The following is a 22,749-nucleotide window of genomic DNA, read 5'->3' as shown; positions in this document are numbered from 1 at the left end:
GGTTATTCTGCTGGCCTGTGAAGCCTCTAATTCAATTTTTTAGTCACACATACATAAACAAAGGTTTCTGTTTTCAAAATGCTCATCTATTGAAGTCTCAGGTGTTACAGGAAATTGCCATGCACTCTCTTGCTTCAGTTTTCTTGCTTTGGTGTCAATCTGCATGTAAAATAAGGTGAAATCTTAATATCGTGAAGACATGAACACAGTTCTTGGACTTGACAGCAGGGAGAAGCTAGTTAGCTGGTGTATGTTGCTCATGCTTCATATTTTAGCTAACACAGTTGGAATAAAACTCTTAAGAGTGTATTCCCCCTTCGATGCACATCTGTAATTCCTTCTAACTTACACTGAAAGTACATGGTAGAATAAACTATCTAGTGCAAACACTGCATACCCCATGCTGATGGCTTATGCAGGTCCTGGTTATTTGCACAATGGGTTTTTGCCATGTTCCACACAGAGATGATGTAAGGAGAAAGAAAAGCTTGTGTTCTCCCTTTAATTTTTTTACCTGACAAAATTCTAGTCATAAAGAAGATACTGTGGGGATGCCCTCTTTGGGCAGTAATTTTGTTTAGTACTGTGATTTATTGTGGCTGTGAAAATACCACAGCATGTATAAGTAAATTTAAATACACATTTTCAAGATCTTATTACAAAGACCAAGAATAATCGCTATCTGCTTTTACTGCTAGTGACTGCTAATTCAAGCCTTGCAGTGCCCCATTTGTTGAATTATTACTGTACACATAGTGTAATCATGCATTGTTGTAAAAGGGGGAACCCTTCATAAAAGGTGTCAACTTGTGAAGTGTATGTAATATATATTACAATCATGATGTTAAATACATGAAACAAACAGCTGAGTGTCAAAATAATCTATCTTTACAGGGAAACACAGTACAAACTTTGTTAGCCGATACGATCCCAGGTTTAACAGCTGGATACAACTTCCACCCATGCAAGAGAGGTAAAAACCTGCTATGTGTTTTTCAATTTCTGTTTTCTCATCCTAGAAACGGCTGAGGTTTGGCTTAATTCTGGGAGTAAGGAGGCCTATAGAAGTATCAAAAACACAGATGAAACTGTGGCATGCAGTTGTAGCCCATTTGTCTCCTAATTTTTAAAACTTTCCAAATTCAGAACTCCAGATGCCAAGTCCTGCAGTGCTAACTCATGCAAAATAGCCATGGACTTTAAGCAATTACTGGTTGCCTGAGTACGGTCTGAAGGATTTTCCTGAAGTCTCCATAGAGTCCTGTCATGTTCCCTGACTGAAGTGTCATGATGAGTTTGCAGTAAACAAGCAGTAATTATAGGCAGATATCTTAGAGGGAACTGAAACTTTCATATGTTGACTCCATCCTGTTTCACCACACCAGCTATGAAAAGCTCTTCTGAACCTGTCTCCACTTGTCAGAGGACTCTTAATCCTAGGTGGTCTTTGAGTGAAGTTGCTGTCAGTAAATGCATTAATATTAGAGGAGCTCATGTTTTAATCTTGCTGTGTACCAAAGAGCAAAGGTGGATGTGAACTTGAGCAATGACTTGTAAAGATGACGTAAACTGAACTGTGGATCCCAAATCCTACCCTGACAGCAAAAAGTCCCATAAACCTGAACAGAATTGTGCATGTTTGGTAAGAAGAATGTCAAAGGCAAAAGACCCAAAGTTACAGTGTTATTTGAAGAAAACATTCAGTGTCCTTCCTTCAGTTCAACACCCATCTTCTTGTGAATCCCTGTCCTGATAGTGACTGTCTACACTATTCAGGTGTCTGGCAGTCATAAATATATTGAATTCAGTGCAGCCTTGTGATTTAAGGTGTGTCTTATGAGATGCTTGGAAATATGGCTGTCTTTTCAAATTTCCAGGGGTAAAATGTGAGTCAGCAGAATTTTTGAAGAACCTTTGTTCACCATTCAGTTGGATTGACCTAAGTCCCTACTTTGGCAGCACTTAGCCTCCTCCCTCATTCCCACCAACCCTGTGGGATAACCTTCACAGCTGTGACTGTTTACTTTAAAACAGAGGACACCTTGCCCTCTGGTTCAGCTTCCTAGAGTGAGTTACCACCAGTGTAGGTGTTGGCATGGGGGAGACAGGAGGCGAGCATCAGATCGGGCATCACTGTCCAAGTCATCCTTGCTGAGCTGGGAGACTGACTAGGAGACCAACTGGTGTTTGTATGGAGGCTGGACCTCTTCTGTGGAGCCTAATCTGAATCCTGGTGAGGCCCTCTGGGTATCTCCAAGCCGAATTCCTGAGGGGCATCAGCAGCCAGCTGAGCAGTTGGATTTATTTGGCTGACAAAACTACAGAAAGCATAACTAGGCAGCTGAGAGTTGGAGAAAGGAGGCAGTAGGAATTTTTTCACCTCCACATTGGCCAGTTGTGTTTCCCTGGAAAACTGTGTGGCAGGTGATTGGCCTTGTGCTCTGGTGGAAGCTGCTGCCTTCAGCCAAGAAGCCAAAATTCAGCTGTGCCCTGCACTCCTACCCGTGATAAACTGCAATGTATGAGCACCACAGCTCCTTGCAGAGAGACTGAAATACAGTGGACTATTCAAACATAGTTCCTTCTGCAAGGGGCTTTGCTATGACAATGTTAATTGTCACTTCTTTTGTTCAGGATACATAGCTCATAGGCTTGCCTGTTGTTTTTCTTTAAAGGCTCCTAAGCATTAGGGCTATTGCTGGGAAAAGGAGATTTTACACACACTTCCTAAAATGTTTTTGATCGTTTGTTTGCTCAGTCCTAATGACTTCCTCAGAGTTTTTAGAGCTTTCAGAGGTATGGACTGGCCCAGTTTGTAGAAGATCATACAAATAAGAGAGAGCTTTTATGCAGTTTTCTTTCCCAGCTCCTTTAGTGAGATAAAGTTCCCATTAAAATCACCAGGCTATTTTCCCCGTGCTAAGAGTACAGGGTCATGCCCTGTCTCTGCTGGCATAATGCAGGAACCATTGACAAGACAGACTGTTAAATGGGTTTTTCTGAGTCATTATGGTCCATCAAGTCAAAACCTATTTAGGAATTTTAGTCTGAGAATAATTGGCTGGATAGACTATAATAGCTCCTTTGAAATGACTGCCAGGTGAATGTGGGACTCATTCACAGGCAGTATATTCTCAAGTCAAAAATCTGTATGAAATATTTGATAAGTAAACTTTTATCTCACATGCCAAAATCCATATCTGATTGATTTTACTGTGTGAGCTATAAAGAAAAGTCTAGTCCCTTTATGGATTCAATGTCGCCAGTGTGTTTTCTTTAAAGCCAAGTTTAGTTTCTTTTCATTTGAAGAACATCTCAAATTTGATGCTTTTGAAAAGTATGTACTGTTTTCAGGAGTTTGTTGTTAAGAGAACCAGCCAGTGACTCATAAGCTTTGGAAACACACATGTGCCTGATGATGCCATAACAACAGGGAGGTTTTTGCAGAACAGTTGAGTTAGACTATGATGGCTATTGAAGGAGCAGTCTTTGTAGCAGTTGTATCTGAATTTGTGGTGCCTCAGCTGGACACCTCAGTCAGAACTGTTGCATCTTGCCAGCTCAACACAGAGCTTTTCAAGGTGTGTGGGGCAAGACAGCATTTAAAACAACTTGCTTTTTCTTGCATTCTGAGTTAAACATTTTTGCTTGAAGACCAGCAAAAAGCATGGCATTGTACCAGGTTCTGAAGAAGCACAAGTGGAAGTGGAAAGTGAGAAGATCAGTGTACTCTCTGAGGCTGAGTGAGCTGAGAAAAGGCACAGAAAAAGAGATTTAAAAAAATCACAATTTATTTTAGTCTTTTACTTTAATAATAGTAATGTAAACCCCTATTAAGATTATCCATTTTTTAAAAAACAAAGCATGCACTCTATAAGTAACTCTGAAAATCAGGTCCAGATATTGCGACAATCAGTAACAGCATTGGTCACTTTAAACCTCAGACCAGTAGTTCTATTTTCAGGGCATAAATTCATCATGCATGAAAATCATGAGGAAAATCTTCCCTTTTATATGTGTATACTTGAAAGAAGGAGTTGGTTGGGTTGATGGTTGGGTGAAGGGGTGAGAAGGAAAAGCATTTAGGAGACCAGTGAACATGGAGTACTTTCAAGTCCTGAAGAAAATCACAAAATAATTGTCTTATTGTCCATATCCTGAAGTACATTCTAGTTATGTGATTAGAATGAATAGTGTCTTCTCAGTATTGAGGGGAAAGTTGTCATGCAAAGATTGCTGTATTATAGTTTCATCTCAATCATATTTTACAGCAGTTTAAAAGTCATCACTTGACAGCATGCCTTTGCACACTGTAACAGCATGCCCTTACACACAGTATCATTGAAAACTAAAAAAACCCCAAAAGCTTAAAATATTTGTGACAGAAGCTACTGAGTGAATGTTCACATCCAAGCAGAAGAGTGAAGTATGCTGATGCTTTCATTTTTGCTCCTTATAGTGACACTGTGTGGATGAAACCAGGAGTACATGTACAGAATAGCGTCAGTTAAATCCTAGTTAAGAGAACAATGCATGCAAGTTCTGTCCACCTCTGTTTATTAAACCTAAACTTTAAAAAAAAAAAAAAAAAAAGAAAAAAAAAAAAAAAAGAAAAGGCAAAACACACTGAGAGCAGTTTGTTAATGGGTTCACCAGAGAAGGTGAACAAGGGATGTGGGAGCACCGACAAGAGGCACCCTCTGGTTTTGCGCCTTGTGGTTGCTAGACACAGGAGGGTTGAAAAGTGTATACCTGCCTGTGCAGGCTCTCATGTTTAATAGGAGGTGACCTCTGCAGCTTTTTTCTACTTTTGGGGGCAACTGTGGGCTGTGTTGCCTCAGGCCTGTCACATACTCTCAGAAAGCTTATACACACTTGATTACCTATAACACCTATAGCCTCTGTCAAATTAGAGTGAAATCAGTCAGTAGGGGTGTTTTTTTTAGGAGACAACAGTAGGCAGACATGGGTACATGTACAGTATAATCAAATTAGCTTTGTTTCCATAGAATATCAGGCTAAAAACATAGATGCACAATTTGCTGCCCGACCATGCGGAGCAAAATATGCCATCAGCTTCTATCTGCCCACTGACAGATAAATTAAATGGTCTTTTTTAATTCATCAGTTGATTGAAGACACTTGCCTGTATTCCTGCCCTATTTCCACAGGTTTTTTCAGAAGTCTTCCCTGGGGTGGAATTCCCAGCCCCACTCAGAAAGGGGTTCTGTCCCACACCATCCAAGTTGGCCATGTGCAGGCAGGGTGAAAGCAAAGATGTGAACAGGAGGTGTTCAGTGACCTGGCTGGTGAGGAGCCCTGTCAGGTGTACACCAAATGCAAAAAGTAAGGTCAGAAACAGGCAGTGATGCATCAAATCTGTTCCCTGAATGCTCAGCCAACCCTGCTGTTTCCATGGCTGTATCTCTTGGTGTCTGCTTGACTTCTCTTCCAACTTATAAATCACCAGCCAGGCTCAGACACTTTTAACTAAGACGGAGATTTCTCCAAAATGTTAAAGGATGCTACAAGTTTTGTGAAAATAGGTAGCTGTGCAAAAGAGCAAGATCTTATTCCTGCCTCCACTGAAGGAAATGCTCCTAAACATGCCTGGCTAGATGTCAGGTTAGGGACAGGGCACACCAGACTTTGCTAGCTCACCTGGTCATGGGATGGCTCTTGGGAAGCCCGGGAAGGAGTTGGACATACTGAAGCTGTTCACTGAGGATGCTGTGCTCTGTGTGTACCATTTCTCATCCAAATGCTTTGCAGTGCTCTGCAGGTTCAGGTCCTTGATGGTGCAGGTGACCATCAAGGCCCCAAGATTTACTGCATGATTCAGGAGTGAAATATGCAGCTGCTCCCACATTCAAATTAAGGTATCTGGGCAGAAACCAGAGTGCATTGGATCAGCCACAGAGCAGGGTTTGGCAAGCTACAGCCACACTTCAGAGTGCCTGCTTTGCAGGAGCTGTCAGAGCTACACTTTGCTGTGCCTGGCCTGCCTGCTCATTTCTGGGCTCCCGTGTCATTCTGGTTTCACCCAGGAGAAAATTTTATGCTGGAGACTGACGACTCTCGTCATTCAATATTTTGTTCAGCTCTTCATCCTAGCCCAGCTGTGCTCTTTTGCAGCTTGAAATTAAAGGTCGCTACTCTAGCAAACCTTCCTGCTGCTGAATGATCCAGGGAGCTTTCCCTGAGAGTGGATTAGACCAACCAAGGTCTCTCAAAATCATCTACTGCTCAATTTTTACTTCAGCAACGAACACTCACCATTAATTTTTGAGGCACGAGGAAGACAAACTAATATATGCCCAACAGGCCTGGCCAGAAAACTTAATTCTTTTCCTACACACCTGAGTTGCATGTAAAAGCAGAGAGGTGGCTAAAACTTTTCTCAGAGTTAGTTGGATGGAGACAGACCTCATTCGAGTTAAAGGGTGGAAATGTAGTGTTGTGGCTAGCATAAGGAACGTTGTTCTGTTTGCAGTACTGCAGAAAGAAGAAAAAAATGATAATTGAAGAAAAATTTTGATGATGTGGTTCTCTTAGTAAATTGGGAACAATGACCCTTGAAGGACCATAAAGAAAGTGAATGTCAAGATAATTTATTATTGTTACATTATCTACCTCATTTTTCACTTTGTCTTACTGAGTTGTTATATCCCTTACAAGGTAATGCCCCATACATTAATGAGCACCTTTTTATCTTTCACGGGTGTGAAAAAGCAACAATCAGCTTTGAAAAGGGGTATTTCCTGGCAGTTTTATGTGTGCCTAATTGTTTTGACACAAAAAATGAAGTATTTTTTCACGTGGAGTATTGTGAATTTGCTTGGCAAAGCAGCCACAGTCTCTAGGAGAGCTGTAAGCACATGAAGCTCCTGGACACTTCTCTCCAATGTAGCATTTGAAGGAGCAGCTCTCTTAGTTCAAGGAGTCAGCTGGAGAGGGGAAAGAAATGTTTGACATGGCTAATTGGTTTGTTGTTGGCTTGTTTTGTTTTGTTCTGTTCTGCCCGTCCTCCAGGAGGGCCAGTTTCTACGCCTGCCGCCTTGACAAGAACTTGTACGTCATCGGTGGAAGAAACGAAACCGGCTACTTGTCCAGCGTCGAGTGCTACAACCTGGAGACAAACGAGTGGCGTTACGTGTCTTCGCTACCACAACCCCTGGCAGCCCATGCAGGAGCCGTTCACAATGGCAAGATATATATTTCAGGCCAGTGTCTTGAGTAATTCCTGCTGTACGACAAGCAAACCAACCCAAAACCACCATTAAAAAAAAAAACAAACCACCACAGAACCTCAAAACCAGAGAGCTAAGTTCCAGCTGCAGCACAATGTTTTAATTTGTATTAATTAACTGATGTGTATTTACTTTGCAGGAGGCGTTCACAATGGAGAATACGTCCCCTGGCTGTACTGCTATGACCCTGTGATGGACGTCTGGGCCCGAAAACAGGACATGAACACAAAACGAGCAATCCACACTCTGGCTGTAATGAATGATCGACTGTATGCCATTGGAGGAAACCATTTGAAAGGTCACATTTTTAATAGCAAAAAAGTATCTCAGTGTCCCACATCTTTGTTAAAGACTATTTTTATTAGACAGTCACTGTTAAATACATTAAAAGCCAAGCAACACCATTTAACAGGACACTTGAGCCAGCAATTTTAAAAACATTTTATGCAAATTATTTTAAAATTATAACAGTACATTAAATATATGAGTAATGAATGCTTTAGATAATAAAAATGGGAGCTTCCATTACTCAAAGGCATGGACAATTTGTCATTACCAAGAATTCAATGAAACAAACAGATTATTCTTTGACCCAAAAGTACCAGCAATATTTTCCTCTGTAAATCATTTTCCAAAATGTGCAGTTAAAGAGAGCTTTATTCAGAGCAACACACAAAAACAAGCTCCTGATTTAATGAAGAGAAAAAAAAAAGCAAACTTCCAGCCATTAAATATTAGGACTTGGCTCTTTAAATCCCTTATTAGTATTAAATGTAGCTTGTTTATTATAATTCTTGTTTTCATCTTTTGAAAAGGTCTCATATTAAAATAACTATTGCTTAGGCATTTGGTATTTTTATCTTAATACCTGTATGTCATTGCTGTTAAAGATGTTTCTTAATCCGGCCAGTTAGACAAAAAGCACACCTCCTACTCCTTTATCCTGTGATAATATTTGATAGTTTATAATCACTTGTTTTCTTCTTTCTCTTTTAATGTTTAAAATAAAATAAAAAAAATAAATAAAAGACCCCCAACAACAAAAGACAAAAACATAACGTAAAAGAAAAAAATTTAAAAGTGTTAACTGCCAGTAAGACCAGGTCATTTCTGACTCCAGTCACTGGGTCCTCATGACACTGTAAAGCCACATGCTGCTTTTGGAGATCTGAGTGTCTGTGGAGAATGCAAGGGACAAAGTCTCAGATGTAAATTTTCCCTGATAAATAGTACTGGTGCATAAACCCCTGCAGGCAGGTTCAGTGCTGCTGTGCCTCCACCCCCAGCTGTGATGGGTGTTTAAGGACTGGACCTTATAAGGTGGAGAGGATAAAAGCTGCTTGCACATGAACACCTGCAAATTTTGTAGGTTTCAGGGCTTCGTGGTGTTGGCTTTTCCTCCCACAAAAGAAAAACCTGTCACAGCTCTCCTCAAGCTAAAGCACATACTTTGGCTTGCAAAGGCTTGAATTGCTTCTATTCTGCCACCTTCTTTTTTACCCCATCCAGTTTCATCTACTTCTGATAAACCTTGCATTTTTGCCCCTACAACTGCTGTCCTGGGTGCCTTTGTTATGCTTGAACTGCTCACTGTTGTGAGAGGTGTTTAACATCCAGACTTCTGGAAGGATGTGACTGTCTGGTAAAAGGACTCTTTGGAAATAAATGGTTTCTCCTATACAGTGAAATAAAAGGAAGAACTGCAAGGACAGGGAGGAGGGAGGGGACTGAAGTGTGGATGAAATGTCACAAATTCTCCACTGGCAGGGAATAGCAGAACTCCATGGCAAAGCACTCCTTTGTGAAGCTGAACTGTGAAGTAGTGTTAGCTGTGCATTTACCACATCACAGCTAGTCATGTGCATACTGCAGTTTGTTAGAGCTTTTGACAGCTTCTGGGTGCACAGCAGTGGCCTTTTTATGGCCCCTTGAAAACCTTAAAGCAGAAAATAACTATTTCATATTATTATGAATTATTTCATATTATTTCATATTCATTCCAGACATAAATAATATTTGAGCAAGCAGCTCCCTCATGAAGTGCTGATATCACCAAATACACTTTTTTACAGAAAAATCTTACTTCTCTTTGCTGTCATACCTTGAAGAGAAGACAGAAGGGTTAAGAAAAGCACTTCAGCATATTAAGAAAGCTGTACTTATACTGCAGTGCTCTGATAAAGAAAGTAGTTTGAAATAGGGAATTGCTTAAATATTAGAGCAGGAACTGGGACTTCTGTATTAAATGTCTGTGTTCAGCTCACTTAATTCATACTAACTGATACAGCTTGAGAATCTTGAGCTGAGGCCCCTCTGCCCTTTGGTGATCAAACAGCAGCAGTCATTTGGAGCATTTTTTGGCCTACCAGGGAAAGATGAGACCACCATTTTTGTGGTTACATTTTTTTGTTACCTTAAAGACTTTACCACAGCTGTGTGCTTTAGGGTACACCTTAAATGAGCTGGAAAATTGAAACTGGTCCTGCACATCATGTCCATCATGCTAAGCACTTTGTTCCTTTATAACCAAGTGGCATCAGTTGTCTAAGCTCTCCCTGGACTTGTTAGACATTGATTTCTGAGCAAAATTCAATCTGTTCAATTTTGAATAGATTGGATCTGCTGAATTTTGAGAAAGATTGCCAGGACAGTCTTTTCCTACATGTTCAAACTTGTATTAGCACTGACAGACAAAGAAGAATTTTGTTTGAATCTGCTTATGTCACTGATAAGTTATTACTGAGTGTTTCCTGATGTTGTCAGGTTTTATAGGGACTCATGATTTTTAGAAGACTGTAGAACTAATGGTAAAAAGCTTCAACAGATTTATTTGAATTGAAATAACAAAGCATTCGTGTTACAGAGGTTGGCTTAAATGTATATGAAAATATTTTCTGGAAAAATGTTAAACAATTACAATTGTAATAATATAATTGTAACTGTAATTTAATAAATTTAACAGTAAAATAAGTAATAAAACAGCATGTCATAACACACATTCTCTTTTCTTTATGCCTTCATCCAGGTTTCTCCCATCTTGATGTAATGCTTGTGGAATGCTACGATCCAAAAGGTGACCAGTGGAACATCCTCCAGACTCCCATTCTGGAGGGTCGCAGTGGCCCTGGCTGTGCAGTCCTTGATGACAGCATTTACCTTGTAGGAGGCTACAGCTGGAGTATGGTGTGTACCTGCTCTATATAATCACCTTTCTATTCCTTCTGAGTTCTTGTGGACAGTCCATAGAGTATGCATATATGGGATGGAGAGGGGAGGGGAATTAGCTACAGGGGCAGCTTCAGGTTGTGGAGAACATGGAGTGTTTTTTCACCTTTGTGCTTCTCTATTTAGATAAGTCGTTATTATTACACGCTATTCACTGATATGAGTAATTTAAAAATCAGAAGGAATTTTGAAAAAGATTGATGGGACTATATGCTTATATCTCTGCTTATGAGATGCTTGTAAATGAGACCGATTTTCAGAGGCTGATTGCTGAAAAAAATAAAACCTCTTGAAGAGCTTTTAAGTTCGACTGACCCCACATCACTTTCAAATATCTTTAGAGCTGATGTGTGACTTGGATTTTACCACAGCCACATTTGACATTTTGACACATATGACATTTTGTTCTTCTACAGGGAGCCTACAAATCTTCTACTATTTGCTATAGTCCTGAGAAAGGGACTTGGACAGAACTGGAAGGTGACGTTGCGGAGCCCCTTGCAGGACCGGCGTGTTCGACTGTGGTATTGCCGGCCTGCGTTCCGTACAACAAGTGATGGGCCAGAGGCACTGACACGAACACTGAGTGCATTTGGGAAAATAATGACGGGTGACGTAAATATTTTATTAGAACAGAATTCCTGTTAAAACAAAGCTACCATAATTGACCCCTCATTCCATGTTTATGCTTTAGGAGCAAACTAAAAGAAAAGAAAAACCAAGCGTTGTCCCATCTCAGATAGGTGCCGGTGTCTTAGGAAGCAAGAAGCTAAAACACACCGAACATTACATGCTGACAGACTGCCATTTCAGACTGATTTAAACTTTTCCTGCTGCAGAGACACTCCTCACAATTAATTTAACTTTAAAAAAAAAAAAAAAAAGATGGCTAACTGTTCAAATAGAGCCTGAAGAGACAAGATCAGTATTGTGCATTGTATTTACCTGCATGTGATCTGTGTTGAAGTCATGAGGATGTTGTTTTCATGAATGTTTCAGAATTCAAATAGTGAAAAGCTCACACTGCATTGCAGAATTGTCTCCTCCTCTGTAATCCTAACCTACAACTACTTCATATGCTCTGCAAGCAACACAGCATCAGAAGATTATAAAAGGTAAAGAAATATCTTTCAGTTTTTGCACAGCTTGGCAACTAATACAGTCTGCCTTCAAAGTTCCCATGTGCAAGTGCAGCAGAAAGCAGACTACAATGAAAGCTATGCTTTACAGAGCACTTCTTGCAATAGCAGCTTAGGGATTAGGATCAAATTCTTCTAATCACACTTGTGTAAAGTCAGAGTCATTTCACTGAAATCACATGGAATGACTGCTTCTACATTAGTATAACAGAATTTGGATCCTGCAGCTTAAAATGTGGCTTTGTAAAGTAAGTTATTTCTATGACCACTTAACAAAGCACCAGAAACCTTACTTCCTTTTCACTAACCTGCTAGATATCAGCATCTGTGCAAGTTTTTTCCAAAGACAAGAAGACTGCATTTAATCATAAATTAATTGCTTTGGACTCTGAAATGCTTATGCACATTTTTGGAGAGATGTTGGTAAGTAGTTAAAGTAGTCCTGTCTGGTTGATCTTAAGAGGCATTCTGAGAGAGTTTTACTGTTGATCCAAAGTAATATAAGGCTAGACTTTCCACTGCCTTATAGTCTGTGTAATTATTTACACATTGCAAAGCGAGTTCAGAATGCTCCCACACAGGACCAGTAGCATTTAGGACTTGCTTCATGAAGTCATAGTTGCTTGCACAAATCAGACTGTCTATGTGTTAAGTTTATGTCTTTCTGTCCTGGCTTTGCAAAAGCAGTGACAAAATCTGAGCCCGATTCTTCATCACCTTGCGGTTAACAGACATAATCATCGCACCTCATTAAAGTATGTGCATAATTCTTCCACTGTGGTTTACTAGTGCTGCATTCATTACTCTCAGGACCATCCTCTTTACTGGTGTAAACTGACATTGCTCCATTGAAGCCAATGGATGTACTTTATGTCAGCTAAATATCTGGCCTTTAATTTGCCTAGTTGTAGCTCACTGCACCAGATAAAAGGCAAAGGACACTGGGATCCTGCATTTTCAGCCCTGCACATATGACAGAACTTAATGCTAGGGCATTAAGTAAGGAGCAGGCAGCTACTGGAGTTGATTTCTGCTGCAGAGGCAATAGATGAGAGAAAGACTTCATTATTTGCTTTGCAAAATAGAAAAAGGGTGAATGTACACAGAAATTACACTATATATTGATGCTTGAGAGCAATATAAATAACAGAGAGCAAATATCATGGGATTGTCTCTCTCTGGCATCAGTCCAGTTTTATTGCAACTCCCTTGCTTGCAGCAGAATTACACAACTTGTAAAATTGGAGTAATGCTGAAAAGACTGGTACCACACAAATGCAATAATCCAATTGATGAGGTAGCTGCACGCCTGGAAAAAAATGTTTAAACAAAATAATTATCTGAAGATGCTAATATTTGAATGTGCCCTTAGGGAGTTTTCCAGTGAGCATCACTAAGGAACTCATAAAAGTGGAGTGTATATCCTGAAATCTCAATCCATTTCTCCTACATAGTGCAATCTTAGTTGGTTTTGTATTTATTTATATTGTTCAGATCCAAGGGATCCCTTGTAAAATATATTTGGTGCAATCATGACTTGTTTTTTTCCTTTCCTGTTGAAAGTATATAAATATAAATATATATAAAAAAGGAAACTGTTAAGATACTAAATGAGGAAACCTTGTATGACATTTAAAAGGTCTGCCACTGAACACTGACTGTCACCTGTCTCTACTAAAATGTACCATTTTTAAAGGATACTTCTTGTCCTTTTAAATGGTTCCTCTTTTTTACCAAGGTAATTTAAAGATTTATGAGGACTGTATCTAAATCTTTCTATCAGGAAGGCATGACCAAGGAAAAAAATGCTAACTAAATAAGTCACACAAAGAATGTAAATTTTGTACAGTACTAGACTGTGTAAATGAAGCTTGCTTGTAGGGGGGAAACTTTAAATAAAACTTTATGTACTAATTCAACTGTCTGCCATATTCCTACTTATAAAGTGTATGTATAAATAATATCTACATTAAATTCTTTGGAACTTTTTTTATCATGTAGATGTGTGAACTTCCTTTATTTTCTGGTGTTATATAAGAGCCTCATTGTTTTCCAAGTGTCATTACTCAGTGATTGTCAGTGCAATGACTGCAGTAAAACATGTAGTGAGCCTGGTTTCCCCTAAGCACAGTGCCTGGCCTGGGAAAGCAGTACATTTTCCCAGCAGGGAAAGCTCCACCCTTGTGCCATCTCTCACTGGAGAAGCCACTGCATGCCTGAGAAATGCCTCTGCCTTGTGCTGTTCCCTCTCTTCCTCTGTCCCTGCTTTGGTAAGATCAGTCTTGCTTTGGGGAATTTAGTGCTTGTTGTGGCCACTTCATACTTCTCCAAAATGTTCCTCCCCTGGCCAACTGACCCTCCTAACTATGGGTATTTCAGTTCTTGGAGGGGATGTGCTGGCATGGGTGTACTGTAGAGGAGTTGGGACAGGAGGTATTGCCAGGCTGAGAAGACAAGGTAGAAGCTGACGGTTCTACCAGGAAGCAGAAGCTCCATTAATGCCAGTTTCTATTCATGCATTGTTTATTCATGCCTAAAAACCTTTGTCAGAGACCAGGTCCCGCCTATGCAAACCAGGGAGTGCACTGAGCAAACTGGCCCCCCTGTTTATAGCAGGTGTGAGGTGTACTGGATATCACTAAGATAGCACAACAAATAGAATTATTTCATTAATGAGTTTATTTCAGCAGAGGAAGGAAGGGAGATTTATGCACTTTTTAAGTAATGTGGGAGAAGGATGAAGAGCAGAAACTGGAAGCAATGGGCTGAAATATGATTTAGAAAGGAAGGGAACAAAGTAAACAAAAGGAAAAAATAGGAAAAAAGAGAGGAGAAGGTGGGAAGTTTTTGAGGATCAAGAGCACAGAAAAAATCAGGATTAATGAGAAAAGCAAAGATGGTTTTTGAGACGCACATATCGGAGCAAGGCTGGAAAAAAATTAGAGGAAAGGCAATACAAGGGCAGAAGAAAATTCAATAGAAGACAACATGAGGTAAACATGAAACTAACTAAATAAACCCTTGGGTGATGGTATTCAGCTAATCATTTTCAGTGGTCAAGCTGTCAAGCAGAGGGATAAATCAGCAGAGTACTTAGTTGTTGCTATGTTCAGGCTTTAATGAACAGACTTCAGCACAATAAAACCTATCAAACAAATGCCCAGTGACACCTCTCTGCAAGGCCTGGGCTGTGGCAAACACCCAACTTCAGCCAGCACCTGTGACAAGGGAGGAGAGATGATGCTGGTGGTGAGAAGCATAAGAAGAGCAGATGAGCCACAATTCCTGGTCCCAGCTGCTTTGGGGGGAAGAACCCGGTCCATTTCTCATTCTCTGATGAGAGTCAGCTTTGGGAGCTGGACACATGGTTCTCTTTCTCTGCTGTCCTTCCCAGTTTCATCCTCAGCATGACAAACTTGCCTAGGTACTTTTGCAGAGTGAGACCTGGAAAATAACAGATTGGTGACTGAAGGTATTTCCCTGATCTTGAGCTATGGTCCCATCCACTGGCCGAGAAGTGTGAGAAGACTGATTTGCTGGTGACTTGAAACCTGTACTCATGCCCTTAAAAATGACAAAGAGGGCATTTGAAAAATATGCTTTTCATTAATTACAGTGTTGTCTTCAAAGGTACTCTGCACCCACCTCCCAAAAGCTGGCGTTGCTTTCCCTCATGTGTTTGTCCCCCTTTCTGCTTTTAATACAATGATTTCCTCTGCTAGCTGCATCTGTGAGCCAATTTCTAAGAAAAATCCATGCCAAATCTCATTATATGTACTGGTTTCTATTGTATTATAATCACTCATCAATAAAGCACTCTAGTTCCCTTGCTTTTAAGAGAGAGACCATATTTCAATTTAAATAGAACTTTCTGGTACAGACAAAGGAGAAAGAAATCCCAAGCAGTGCTAAAAGGCCAAGCAAGGTAAGTGCCAATGCACATACTCCAGGGCAGTTTTAAGATACACATTTAATTTCTGTTACTAGTGCAGCAGTGGAAAGGAGTCAGTGTTTCAGCCTCTCGGGTCCAGTCCAAGGAAGCAGTGACGGCAGCACTGGAGGTCAGAGTGGTTTGCAGGAAAGGAAAGCACACTAATGAATTCTGGAGGGCTTGTAATGCCATAAAAGATTCAGTTAATCTGCAGCATAGATGTTGATCAGCGAAACTGAACCTAACTCTCTGGACCTTGTCAGATGTATTCTGTGCATGTCAGTGTTCCACACCAATTACAGATTTTAGAAGATGCTCTCATGCAAAACTATGCACCCTAATATATAAGCCAGCTCAGATGTAACTAAAATTAAAATCTGACTGTGGCAAATCTCTGTGATCCTGATATATGAAAATCCAAATAAATGATTTGTTCCCAGAAATGAAAAATAACTTCAGCAGGAAATTTCAAAATTACTTATGCAGGATTAATCCAGTTCAATGAATGCATCTTGCGTTGATTAATAAAGCAATCCTGAATTGCAAACTAAAACGAGAGGAGACTTCTGGTGCTGATATATTTGTGTATTTCTGAAGCTGGAGAGAAATGCGCACTTGCAAGAGATGTGGTCAACCAGTGTAAACAGAGATTGAATACAAATAGTGATTTTCTAATTGTCTGTCTTCTCCCTGCAGCAGAAAACTACCTTTTTGTCATTGATCTTTTCTTGAAGAACATAGGTACTATGTTACCTGCCACATTTTGAATGAGAACAGGGCATCTAACATGATTGTACAATGACTCCAATTAGTATCCAAATGACATCTGCAGTTTTATATTGCAAAGAAAAAAAAAAACTTGAGCTACTTTCTGCTGATTTTTTTGCCACACAGAGTAGAAATTTTGGTCTACTAACATTAGCTTTTGTGATCTGCTGCCCTTGAATTTAATTGGGCTTAGAGGTGAACAAATACAGGGAACCTATTTGGAAAGTGAAAACAAGGGAAGGAGATTTAAATGAATGTAACATTTTCCCAAAATTTTCATCAGCATCTACACAGACAAAAAAAATAATATATATATATATATATTTAAAGGGGTCTCATCATTAAAGCTAAAAGCCTGTTCTTCAGTTAGAAGAATTCCCTTCAATAATCACAGTGTTTTAAAAAGGAGTAGTTAGGAATGGCTAAGGTATTTTGCAAAATATCATTAAAATCCTTATGGTTTTATCTTTAAAAAATGGTTTCTCATGTCACTCTTAAACATCTTCCAGAAAATCACAGTTGCAGGGTCAGATTTGTAAAGCTTCCTTAATATATCAGTATGTTGTGTGGTATTCAGTCCCTGATCTTTTCAAACTCATTTCCATTTTTGTTTCCATTTGTGCAAAATAATTCAGTTTTCAAAAAACTTTGGCTGACCAAGACTATTTTGTATGAATGGAGGCTGAACTTAAAAGCTACTTCACTGTGACTAGTGAATACCAACACTGATCATCCTTTTCATAAACACTAACAGAAAAAATTTGTTGCTTCCTTGTGTATGTAGTTGTGTTGCAAAATGTATACAAATATACATGTACACATTTACACCAAGAAAATGACAAGTTCATAGGCCATAGCAAGGACTGCTGTGCCATTGTTTTTGCTAAAACTGTTAACTCAGTAACAGCACTGAAACTTGGATGTTTTTCTTTAAAAACCACCTCTTTAACTGCAAAGATGCCATTAGTCACAGCAGGGAGCATAACCAGAAGGAGGATGTCTGTAACTATAGCAAGAGAGCACATTAAACTGTAGGTCAAAATCACGACTGACTGATTACCTTCAGGGTGAAAGTAAATCTTCAGACTTGCCGGAGTGAGAGGGAGCAGGACTGGCTGGGGCTTGCCAAGGTCATCCCCTGCCTCCCCCACGGCCCGGCGGGGCTGGCCATGTCCAGCGCGCTCCCAGCAGACATTTGCTGACTTGCCTAACCTTCGTAGCCATGTGTGACGGGATGGAGTCACCGTCATCATCACAAAATGCTTCCTAATGTCTAGCTTAAATGTCTCATTAGTTTAAAGAGGTGATTCCTGGGAAAAAAAAAACCTAACATAGAAAACAAATATTTTCCAAAAATTTAAGTCCAAAATTAAATATTCGAAAACTTTTGCAACACACAATAGAATCTTCAAAGCTGCTATTTCTTCTCCTGCTTTCAGTGGAATAAACAGGAGAACTGTTTATTCCCACTCTGGAACAGCTTTTTTTGCAAACCCAGAGACTACCAGTCTTCACTTTTCTCTAAGCCTGTGACTCAATCTCTCCCTGACCATGGAATTTATATGCACCAGCAGTTCTGGTTTTCCCTTTTTAGTTGATCTCCAGCTGGCCCACATCTTCACCTGCACAGTGACCAGGAGGTTTCTGTCTGACTTACAGTAATGTAGCCCAGGGTTGCAATGAACTGAATCTTTGCAATGAGGTCCTCCCATCCCTAGGAAACATCCCTGTAACCTGCCCAGGTCACAACAGATCAGACTGATATTTTGGCACTATTCAAGACAAAATGTCCCCCTCTTACCAGCACTTCCACTGAAGATAAGGATGAAAGCTGTCATCTGGCTGTGCCAGATCCAGGTAGAGAATCCAATAAACTTTAGTGAGTGGAGTTTACATACAGGACTGTGTGAAGATTAATTAACCTGCTGTAAGAAAGTGTGGCACTTTAATCAGTGGGTGGGCACTCTGAAAAAAATACTGATGTCTTTTAATCTCTTTTGCTTCTTCTAGTGGAATAAAATGAAAGATACTGGTGAAGAATTATGTCTGGCACATCATCACCTCTTGTGAATTATTCTCCAAGCATTCACTTTTGCCATGATATATTCCAGTGGTTTCAAGAGCTGCTGAGCATTTCCAGTACCTGAATTGAAAAGATATATTTCTCTAACAACAGTGTGTTTTGACTAGCACAAGGGTGTCGTGCTCTGGATCACCTCCACTTGTTTTTAGGCAGTTGCTCAGAGCAATTATTTCCATAGATAGATGTATTCATGCTTGTGAAAAACATGAGCACTCCTGCTTGTCTTGTAAAAAATGTCATTGGACATCAACTTCAGTTGATTCCAGTGTGGATACTTATTCCATCCCTGGCCCTATAGTTCAGAGTTTAATCAGAAAACCTTTTGTTGCAATCCTTAGTGATACTGGATCTAGTAACTAAATCTTAGTATTCAGGGTTGCAATAGCATTGTCTATTCCTCTTACAGTGGGGAAAAAATCCAAAGGGCTGTAGCCTTGGTCTGTAAAGTGAATTGTGCATTAGACTTCACGCCTAGTCCAACCCAAAGCATCGATGAATGAAGCTTTGGACTTGCCCACATCCAAGTCACTACAAACATCCCATTTCCATGCAAGCCCATCAGGCAGGCCATGGGCTATGTGGCTTCACTCCCTTCTCTCTCCTCCATTCCCTGGAGATAAGCAACAGCTCTTCCAAATGCCCCCTCCCTGGTGTCACTCATGGTATTCCCCAGGCTGTGCTCAACCCTGCAGGACCTGCCGTCACTCATGGATGGGCAGCAGGGCTGGCATTGGCCAAGTGTCAGGGACTGCCACTGTGCCCTGACCGTGTCCCTGTTTCAGATGAAGTAATTTAAAGACATTGCTTTGGGGAATTAACTGTGCAGACATTTTAGGACCCAGATGCAGAACAGGATTGACACCCTCATACTTCACCAGAGGGCACTTACTGATAGCTATGGAGAGAACTCACAAAATCGTTTATAAGACCTGAAAAACACTTAACAGATAAGAAAAAGAGTTGTCATTCTGTACTTACTGGTTCCAATTAGAGGATGAACTGTCTCTGTTTTCCAAAGCATGTTTAATTTTGAATGGGTTTCTCATGAGCAGTGGGCTACCATAGGCAAATCTCATTTTGACAAGTACTAATTATGGACAACGCAGTGGCAGACTGTAATCTCTGTCATGAGAGCTATCAACAGGGATGCAGCGAAGGCTTTAACAGTGGGTGGCAGTACTCTGGGTCAAATTAATCACCACCATAATGACAATGAAATCAGTAGAGCTTTGGGATGTTAAGTTTGATAAAAGAAGCCATTCTGTTCTCTGTCTGGCTATTTACATTAAAGCCTGGCCTCAGCTTGAGCTAATCCTTTGTCACAGTGTTCAGGGCTGGATTTTTTTGGCATGGGGGAGAGAGAACAAAGAGCAGTCCTCCCTGCAGAAGAAATGTTTTCATGTCCAGGTCTGAGTGACTGAAAATGGATTACCTAAGTGTGAAGGAGACAGCCTCAGATTTGAACATGCTGCTGTTTCGAGGCACATGAAAGGACTCAAAAATAGAAGTGAGATTTTGGGGGGCACAACATTGGAAGTGCTAATGTGCTTGAAGTCAGCATCATTTAGCTTTGGATTCTTGTGAAAGAGCTTTAGGAAGGTCGGTTTTCCTCCTTTGCCTCCCTCTGCCATGGCCACAGGTTATCTGAACAAGTACCCCCCTAAAGCATGATGTAGGAACTGCCAGACAAAGAGAGATGCAGTGAGTGCAGGCACAGCTGAAAAAAAAGAAGATTCTAGGAATAACCAGGTGAGACAATTCTGCATGTAATGATGCTACACTAAACTGTGTCAAATCTGAACCCAAGTCAGCCTTGCCCTACAGCTATGGACTTGCTCACCATGAGTGCTTCATAGTGCTTAATTCTGCTTTAGATACATGTTTCATGCTCTGCTGCTAATGGCAGTTTCTATACTACCGAGCCTTGGAACATTCCCCAGCAATGTTCCATGTACCAATGCATAGTAATGCACAGGCTGCCTCCAAACCCATGGGAAGGGCACATGCAGGGGTTGGACAGGAGCTGCTGCCTTCCCTGACAGCTCTTCAGGCTTCACAGCCAGGGCAGTGGGGCCCAAGGCGCTGGTCAGTGCATTCCAACAGGTCCATGTGGACACAGACACAGTGATGGGCTGTGCTGCTTGTGTTCCCCTGTGGCACAAACATGGAACACCTCCCTGTTTAGCCACATAGGCCTCCCCCATCCCCTGTCATGCCCCCCTCAGGGTTATTGCTCCATGTTCTCTGCATCTTCTGGCAACTTAACAAATACTGCTTTGATGAGGGTGGTGTAGCCCAGCTTTTTGTCTGGGTCTACAATGGAGAATTTTCATTCCTACATCCACAGTCCCATATAAATGGAAAAATCAAATGTAAAACAGTGTCTTTCCATTCACCTATTTAGTACCAGACTGGTTACAAAAATATATAAGTACCCTAAAATCCAAATAAACTGCCAACCATCCGTTTTTGATCCATTTTGTAACTGTGCAGAACAATCTGTTCTTTTATTAGAGTGGTTAAAGGAGATTTAGAGGGAGGAAAGAGCATGGTGACTTCCAAGGGAAGAGTGAGTGATTCAGTGCAAAAAGGGTAAATTTCATCTGCACATTCTTAACTGCGAGGACATTCTGCACATCTCAGGAGTGCACTAAGTGGTGCAGTAAACCAGTAAATTAGAAGAATGTAAATTCTTTAGTAGGAATTGCACGCAAGGGAAAAATGCTTCCTCATGCTCATATTTGTTTTCATGAAAATAATGTACACTCTTCCTAAAATCATACTGGTACAGAGCTGAATAAGACATCAAAACCAGTAATAGATATTACACTGGACTAAGAAATGGCAATGACACAATTATCTTCTGTGTTTCTGATGATCACCGTGATAAAGCCAGGAGCTGGAGTACTTAGAGCCAGCTTGTAGCCTTGTAGCTCCCTTTCCCTCTCACTCTGTCTGTCTTATTTATCTCTCATTAAACTAAATTGTATTCTTATTGGCTGACTGACCTCTGATACTGTTATTAATTGATTTATATAGTGCCTTTTGCATGCCTCAAGGCACTTCAGAGAATTGAAAAAATATATAAGGATATATATAAGGATCACTTCACCAATCACCTCAGTGCAGCCACCTCTGGGCTGGAAACTGGTGCCCACTGCAGTGGCACTGGGAAGAGTTTGGGTTAGAAAAGAAGGCAGGGTTTTGGAACCAGCACTTCTAGCAGTTCTACTGCCAAGCTGCTGCCTTGCTATCAGACCGGAAGAGTCAACAAACTTTAAGAAAAAAGACTATTTCTGGGAAATAATGAGTCAACAGGATGTGTTCAAAAGCAAGCCTAAGGTAAAATATTTTCATGGTGAATTCGGTGCCCAAGGGCTGTGGCAAGGCCTGTGCTTTTTCAGGATGTCCTGAAGATCACAGAACTGCCCTGGGCATCATTCTCTCAGAACTTCTGCCCAGCACCAGCCTCCTTGCAGCACTGACTGACTTCCCTGCTGGCTCCCATGTGCATGTGCAGCATGTCCCCACAAGCCTCATGGTGTCCAAAGGGCTGCTGCAGGTGCTGCCATGAATAAATGCCATGTGCAGGCTGCATCACTAACAGCTACTGGGAGCCAGGTCTGGTGCTTCCTCCTCTCACCATGTCAGGCACTCGGAAATCTAACAGGGATTTCAGAGCAGAGACTTGGGCTTCCTGGCTGCATGAGCCCTGTTTAGTTCAGGACCTAAAGCATCCCAGGCAGTGTGGGATGGCTGCTAGCACCACTGCTACACTTCCCTGATGCCTGCAGTGTTATGAGTAATGAAGAAAAAAATGTAAAAACAGGCAAACATACACATTGTGGGTGGCCACCCTGAAGGGAAGGGAGGGCACACATCAGAAAAAGGATGCAGTCTTTCTCCACAGAAGGGCACCCAGCCCTCCTTCCCTTACCCTCAGTGGTGACTCCCAACATCACAGCAGAACCACACCTGTGATCCCTGTCAGCAGTAATGCCATTTGATTCTCAAATGTGGCAAGGCTGTAGTTTTTCTCTATAATAGCTTGAGCATTCACAATAAACATTTTTAATACTTTCCCATCAATCACAGATGAGAGGGCTTTGTGTTTTTTCACAATATTATACTTTTGTCTTCATTTGAAACATCTGAATGCCTCTAATTAAAAAAAAAAAAAAAAAAAAAAAAAAAAAAAAAAGAGAGAGAGAGAGAGAGAAAAGAAAAAAGAAAAAAGAAAAAAGAAAGAAATCTTTCCAAAGGTGCAAGCATAACAGAGAATGTCAGAAATCTTCTTGATTATGTTAGGTCATTAAAGCTACTTAGCAAAATGCTTTATATAGATCTGAATGT

General features: G+C 40.6%; 1 protein-coding gene across 1 annotated transcript in view; it reads left to right on the top strand.

The window, feature by feature from the left end:
* The window catches only part of KLHL14 (kelch like family member 14), a 60,542-nt gene extending 46,932 nt beyond the window's left edge, over positions 1-13,610 (top strand). Inside the window, exons 5-9 of the mRNA XM_083854424.1 lie at positions 895-973; positions 7,033-7,223; positions 7,390-7,548; positions 10,276-10,433; positions 10,892-13,610. Of these exons, the coding sequence (XP_083710550.1) occupies positions 895-973; positions 7,033-7,223; positions 7,390-7,548; positions 10,276-10,433; positions 10,892-11,032 (728 nt within the window). The 3' untranslated portion in view covers positions 11,033-13,610. The remainder of the gene's footprint in view (positions 1-894; positions 974-7,032; positions 7,224-7,389; positions 7,549-10,275; positions 10,434-10,891) is intronic.
* The last annotated feature ends 9,139 nt before the right edge of the window (positions 13,611-22,749 follow it).

This window comes from Zosterops lateralis (genome assembly GCF_965231275.1).
Source record: "Zosterops lateralis genome assembly, chromosome: 1".
Lineage (NCBI taxonomy): Eukaryota > Metazoa > Chordata > Aves > Passeriformes > Zosteropidae > Zosterops > Zosterops lateralis.
This window is presented reverse-complemented; position numbering and strand designations above follow the sequence as displayed.